Source organism: Hyaena hyaena, unplaced genomic scaffold (assembly GCF_003009895.1).
Source record: "Hyaena hyaena isolate Hyena2069 unplaced genomic scaffold, ASM300989v1 scaffold_779, whole genome shotgun sequence".
Classification (NCBI taxonomy): Eukaryota; Metazoa; Chordata; class Mammalia; order Carnivora; family Hyaenidae; genus Hyaena; species Hyaena hyaena.
In genome coordinates this window covers 863,337-870,811 of record NW_024081413.1, presented here as the reverse complement: position 1 = coordinate 870,811, position 7,475 = coordinate 863,337, and the positions used below count along the sequence as shown (strand labels likewise).

At 37.4% G+C, this 7,475-nt stretch overlaps 1 protein-coding gene across 1 annotated transcript; it reads left to right on the top strand.

Annotated features, from left to right (window-relative positions):
• Window positions 1-597: 597 nt before the first annotated feature.
• LOC120221451 (olfactory receptor 52E5) lies at window positions 598-1,539 on the top strand. The gene has a single exon (XM_039218848.1). The coding sequence runs from the start codon at window positions 598-600 to the stop codon at window positions 1,537-1,539; it is 942 nt and encodes a 313-aa protein (XP_039074779.1).
• Window positions 1,540-7,475: the final 5,936 nt, after the last annotated feature.

Here is a 7,475-nt window from a genome sequence, read left to right as displayed (position 1 = left end):
GACAGGACTTTGTAGTTCTAGGAGGGGTATTACTTTGCTTGAATCATATAATAGTTTCCCAATGTGTCTAAATTTCTTAATCCACTCCTTAGCTCAGATCCAAACACCAGCTATCCAGTCCCTTGCTTTACAGGGCTCCCTCCCTCCCAAACAGCATCTACTTAATTTTTCAAGTCTATTTTTCCAAGTATCATTGCCCTGAACCATCCATCTCACTCCCAGTCCTGTGATATTACACACACACATACACACACACACACCATCTTGTTTATGCTTTGCATTCTGATTAACAGACACAACTGATAATAAAAATTTGCCATATACAGTTTCTTCCTTAAACATGGAAGGTAAGAAATATGCAGGATTGCTGTATTTGGAAATTTTTACATGGTTTTCTAAGTAGGTTTGAAGTATGAGTGTCTTTTTAACTGTGCCTCATATTGTCTCACTAGGCCTTCTCTGCTGTATTATGGAATTAAAGAACAGACTTTTTGTTTCTCCAGAAAATAAGCAACACTCTATGAAAGAGGTTAGGGTCTCTCCCTGGAAGCAAGAAAACTCCTGCAAGAAATGAATCTATAATCAACTCCCACCAATATGCTGCATTCCAACAATACACAGTTTCACCCCCCTTCCTTCCTTCTGGTGGGGATTCCAGGACTAGAAGATGTGCACATCTGGATTGGATTCCCCTTCTTTGTAGTGTATCTGATAGCCCTCCTAGGGAACATCACTATCCTGTTTGTGATCCAGACTGAACACAGCCTCCACCAACCCATGTTTTACTTCCTGGCCATGTTGGCCTGCACTGATCTTGGCCTGTCCACAGCCACCATCCCCAAGATGCTAGGAATTTTCTGGTTTAATCTCAGGGAGATCGAATTTGGTGCTTGCATCACACAGATGTATACTATCCATATATGTACTGGCCTGGAGTCTGTGGTACTGACAGTCATGGCCATAGATAGATATATTGCCATCTGTAACCCTCTGAGATATAGCATGATCCTCACCAATAAGGTGATAGCTATCCTGAGCATAGTCATCATAGTCAGGACTTTGGTGTTTGTGACTCCATTCATATTTCTCATCCTGAGATTGCCTTTCTGTGGTGTCCGAGTTATTCTTCACACCTACTGTGAACACATGGGTTTGGCAAAGTTGGCTTGTGCCAATATTAGGGTCAATGTTGTCTATGGCTTGATTGCTTTCTCAGTGGGATACATTGACCTTTCTGTGATTGGGTTCTCCTATGTTCAAATCCTCCGAGCAGTCTTCCACCTCCCTTCCTGGGATGCCCGGCTCAAAGCACTCAGCACATGTGGCTCCCATGTCTGTGTCATGTTAGCTTTCTACCTGCCAGCCCTCTTCTCCTTCATGACACACCGCTTTGGCCACAACATCCCTCATTACATCCACATTCTTCTGGCTAATCTGTATGTGGTTGTTCCCCCTGCTCTTAACCCTGTTATCTATGGGGTCAGGACAAAACAGATAAGAGAGCGTGTACTAAGAATGCTTTACCCTAAAGGCTACTGACATTTAGCCCTAGGAGGATTTTTTATGACAGATCAGAGAAATAATAATAAGATCAAAGCAGAAGTAGACATTGGAAATATTTTTGTAAAAGTCCAGCACTCCCACATAGGCCAATCACAATATACTTCTCCCATTCCTCCCAATTTATAAAACCACTGGAAGGCATAGCTCAAAGATTTCAAAACTATCTCTTTACTTTGCCACAAGACAAATACAAAAACAAAACAAAACAAAACACTCACATTTAAACCCCATTGATATTACAAAATTCCTAAAGAGAGAATAAGGTTTGCAAAAAGGTATGGCCCCAGTAACTGCCTTGAATAATTTCCTTCACACTGAGTTTCTCTTCATTCACATGTCAGAAGGTGAAGCTCATGTCTTAAAGTGGTGTGGGATTTCATCAATATCAAGCAGGATACAGTTGCAAAAGAAATTAACTTAGAGTCCTAAGAGCCAGGTTTAAATTCAGGCTCTGCCCTTGACTGGAAGACTTAACCTGAGAATCTCACTTAAAGCTCTTTGAACTTCAGTATCCAAGACAATAAAATGCTATAAAGCAATATTAATCTGGCACTGTGAACTCAAAAAAAAAGAGTTGAAAAAAATCTTTAAAGTTTGTAAAACATGAAAAGATTTGGAAATAAATAAACAAATGTATTTGTAGTGTGGTTGTTACTTCTAGCACATGTAGGTTTAGCTTACTAAACCCAATTCTAGTATATAATTACTGGTATGAAGTGAGGGTTCCAGTTTGGGTTACCTCAGTGCATGGGGCTCTTAATGACCCTCATCCTTTACCTTGGTCAGAGGGTCTATCTGTCAGGAGACTAGAAAGCCAAAGAATTACAAGGACCGTATCTAGAACCCTCTTACACTGTTGTTAAGAATGCAAACTGGTGCAGCCACTCTGGAAAGCAGAATGGAGGCAGCTCAGAGAGTTAAAAATAACACCACTCTACAATCCAGCCATCGAACTACTAGTTCTTTCCCAAAGGATAAAAAAATACTGATTCAAAGGGGCACATGAACACCAATGTTTATAGCATATCAACAATAGCAAAATTATGAAAAGAGCCTAAATGTCCATCAATGGATGAATGGATAAAGAAGCAGTAGTATATATACACCATGGAACATTACTCAACCATCAAAAAGAATGAAATCTTGCCATTTGCAACAACATAGATGGAGCTAGAGAGTATTATGCTAAGCAAAATAAGTCAGTCAGAGAAAGACAGATACCATATGATTTCACTCATATGTGGAATTTAAGAAACAAAACAGGTGAACATATGGGAAGGGAAGGAAAAATAAGATAAAAACAGAGAGAGTGGCAAATCATAAGAGACTCAGCTATAAAGAACAAACTGACAGTTGATGGAGGGGAGGTTGATGGGGGATGGGCTAGTTGAGTGATGGGCATTAAGGAGGGTACTTGATGTAATGCACACTGTGTGTTATATGTAAGCGATGAATCACTAAATTCTACTCTTGAAACCAATCTACACTCTATGTTAACTATAAATTTAAATACAATTTTGAAAAAATAAATAAAATAAAGCCATTTTTGGTAAATTGAAAAAAAGAGGGCCCTATCTACATTTGAGGTCTCAGGGAAACTCCGTTGCCCACAGTTCTTATTAGACAAAGCTTTAAGGCAAACTATAATACAGTGGCTATTGACATAATATAAAGTCATTCTTATTAGAGCATGTGAGCTAGATAAGGCAGTTGATTTCTTTTGGTATTCTGGGAGCTACAAAACTATGAAATTGGCTTCTGTTTGGAAATGGGGCCCTAGCTGAAACCCAAGGTAGGGTGAGCAAGAAATATGCAGAGAACAGGCTAAGGTGATGGCAATGTAACTTAAGGAGGAAGTGATTGGAAGAAATGATATTTTGTGTCAAATATACTCAAATACATAAATAAATGAAAAAAGTGACCAAAAGATTATTTTCTAAATAGAAATCATGAAATTGACACAAACATAATTTAGAAAAATTTACATATCAAAATAGTGGTGAGGATAACATAAAAGGCATCACAGAATTTCTTCCAAGTAAGATGCCAGACCACAATAAGCTTTTCATATTTCTTTTTTTTTTAAATTTATTTCTAGGAGAGAGAGAGAGAGAGACAGAGTGAGCAGGGGAAGGTCAGAGAGAGAGGGAGATACAGACTTTGAAATAGGCTCCAGGCTCTGAGCTGGTAGTCAGCACAGAGCCAGACACGGGGCTTGAACCCACGAACCGCGAGATCATGACCTAAGCGAAAGTCGGATGCTTAACCGACTAAGCCACCCAGGTGCCCCAAGCTTTTCATATTTCTTATGCTATACTGTTTTGCAATACTAAATAAATTTGCAAAGCTTTTAATATCATTTTAGAAAATTAACGTTATCATGATGGCAAAGTAAGAAAAAGAGAAGAAAGAAAACATAGAAGAAAAAATTCAGAAGAAAAAAAATACAGGTCAACCACACATACAAATGCAGGTAAAAAAGTGTAAATAAACTTGAAAAATAAATTTGGTTATATATTTTTAATGAAATAATAGATATTATTAGAAAAGTGTTTTATTTTCATTACTTCATTCATTTATTAATAATCCTATAAAACAGACACTAGTATTAATATGTTTGTATAAGTGAAAATTATGACTTCAAAATGATAAATTTTGTCACCAATATCATGCAGCTACTAAGTATAATTTTTCCAGGTTCTAAACCTGTATCATCAGCTGCCCATATGTAACAATTATAGATAAGAACAATGATTCAATATTAGAAAATATACAAATTAAATCCACTATATCAATAAATTAATGTATAAATATTATATAGTAAACTCCATAAATTTTGAGGCTAGTTCAAAAGTTCAAAATATTAAGTCTTTTTAAAAATGTGCAGAAAATAAAAAGGCAGTCTATTAATGTGGAAGAAAATTCTTCCCCTTTAAGTATATAATTCTTATTAAAATCAGAAACTAGTATGTTTCTCTAATAAGCTTTTTGAAATTATTTACTAAAATAATGCTTATATATCATCTCAATACAATGAAAGTCAACTAGTAAATGAAAGAAACATGTTTTGTTTCAACAATTTTTTAAGTTTATTTATTTATTTGAGAGACACAGAGAGAGAGAGGGAAAAGAGGATGGGGCAGAGAGAGAGGGAGAGAAAGCATGCCAAGCAGGTTCCACACTGTCAGCACAGATATGGACACAGGGCTCGATCCCATGAACCATGAAATCATGCTCTGAGCTGAAATCAAGAGTAAGACAACTGCTAAGCCCCCAAAATCTTCTTTAAGAAAATTAAAATTCATCATTTTTGCAGGCATTACAATTTGTTCAATTTTGACAAAATGATCTGAGAAAAAAATGTTAATAGTAAAGTCTTCAGTGTTACACTAAAGAGTCTGTAAAAACCCAGATATATCCTATGTGACAATGAAAAACAGTTACACATAATACCCAACGTGCACATCAGGATAGCGGTTGGGGCTGCATGGGCCTTGCTGGAGGACAGTCACAGCGAAGAAATGGCGGCATTTGCACAGCTCCTGCCATGAAAAACAAAAACTGGTTTCTCCTTCTGCTACTACTGGCTCATGTTGGAAATGAGCCTGCTGGTATTGACCAGACCTCACAATATTCCAAATCAGACTGATATTCCCCACACAGATTGCTCATAAAGAAAAGCATATTCTTGCCTTTTCAAAAGAGACTTCAGATGGAAGCATTGTGGATGATTGTCCAAAGGCTCTTCCTATGGACCTTGCAGATCCAAGACTTAGATAATAAATGGGGCTAAGAACACAGGAGTTACAATTGAGTCTGGCCCTGAGACAAAGAGCCTAATTTAGAGTTAAGGACAGATATCCACCTCCACCCAATTGTTTCTGCTTGGAGCACCGGCCCCCCAAGGAAGTGACTTATTCTGGTCTTGAATATGCTGATTGCACCCTGTGAAGGAACCTATTGAGGAACTTCTTCTTTTGTGATTATGGGAGCAAAGGTGTTTCCTGAAAGACCTGTTTTTCTTAATACTTCTCCGTAAAGAAGCTATTGACCCCTGCTCACAAAAAAGTAACTTCACCCTTTTTATGCTAAAAACACTGTATTGTATGCTAAAGATACCTTCCTTCCACATAGGATAAGCATCTAAATCACTTACCTCAATCACTATTGATAAAGGCTATGCAGGAGTCTTCTACAAATCTCTGTTCTGGGAAATTCTTACATATCAAAGAAGTTTGTCATCAGAAATCATTGTCTAAGGCAAATGCCACTTCTGTGCTGTCCCCCAGACACTTAATTATAAAATAGAGTTGAGCCCTAGTCAGAGCAGAGATGCCTGCTTGGTGACCAGAAAGATTCAGGGACCCCTGGACCCAGCTGGAGCAGACCTCCAGCAGGTAACAACCTCAGGCATAAATGTACATACTATTGGAGGAAGTCATCAACAGGATGTGACCACCAGCTGATCCATGAGCTATACTGGGCAATCAGAGGCTTTCTATCACCTTCCTTGTCCATGGAATATATCTTCTGCTTGCCTTCCCACTCTCAAAACCTGCTCCAAGGACATAACCTTGAGCTAGTAATATGTTGTTGAGACCATCTAGATGGAATAAGTGACTAAGCCCAGTAAAGTCTCTATATAAACTTTTAAGATTCTGGCAGGTGGATGCAGAGAGGTCATCGTACAGGCACCCAAGACAAGCCCTGTATGTAAGTTCCCTTGCTTATTAAATCTGCTACCTATTGACCTGGGTCTGCCTCTTTATTCAGTCTTTCTTTGCCCTCTATGTGTAGGGACCAGTTTCAGATTTCACCTGGGGAACTCCCAAGGTTGCAAAAACAATATATATATACATAAACACATACATACATGTATACATATGTAGATGTAGAGATAGATACAGGTATATATCTGTTTTATTGACCCTAGGAAAATGATGGCTGTTTTTTTCTGAATCTTACCATATATACTCCCAGAAAAACCATAACATCAAAAACAGTGTGAATCAGATCACAATGGCCCATTCCGTCAACATTAATAGAAGACATAGAATGGCATGATTTCAAATTATTTTAAGAAGAGAAATAGAGTTAAGGCTAGAAGTCCCACTGCTGTCATTGATGTTAGATTCAGAGTATGGGTGGAGGGGAAATTAATAGGCTATTTAGTAAAAGGCTAAAGATTTATACGATCTGAAGAGAAACCAGAGTATTTTTAATAGGCTATTTAGAAAAGAAGTGATGGTGTGGAAGACATATACATAGCATAAATAAGATCCTCAGAAGTAAAAAACAATAAAATTTAAAGCTCCACTAAATCCTAAAATATTAAATACAGGTCAGGGATGTTATTGAAAACAGCACTGGCTATGGGAAAGTGGCTTAAAAGCAAGAAGGACCAGAAGTGGCAGCCTCAGAAATTTAGTCTGAAGGAGGAGGATAACTGGAGGAAAGGGCATCCTCCTTAGAGACAGGGTAGTAAAAAGAAAGGAGGACATCAGAGGGGGAATCAAAATCCCAAACAAACCAAGGAAAACTACAAAACATGGCAACCTTTCTTTCCCTGCTCTCCTGGAAATGTTTTATTCCTCAAATAAACTGATCATGAAACTGATTTGCTCTTTCAGCATAATAATGAGAAATAGGAAAAATCAGTTCAAATCTATAAAATGCTACAGTAAGAAGTAAATAAAATTACTCCATAGACAAAATTTAATTCAAGATGTATCAAAAACCTAACTGTAGGAGCTAAAACTATAAGACTCTTGGAAAAAACGTAAGGCTAAACTTCATAACCTTGCATTATGCAATATTTCCTTAGTTATAACACAAAAAGAACAAGTGACTAAAGAAAAAAACAGATAAATTGGACTTCATTAAAATTTAAAACTTTATACCTCAAAGAACAG

Excerpts from the sequence above, each read along its gene's own strand:
- LOC120221451 (XM_039218848.1), top strand. The coding sequence starts at position 598 with ATGCTGCATTCCAACAATACACAGTTTCACCCCCCTTCCTTCCTTCTG.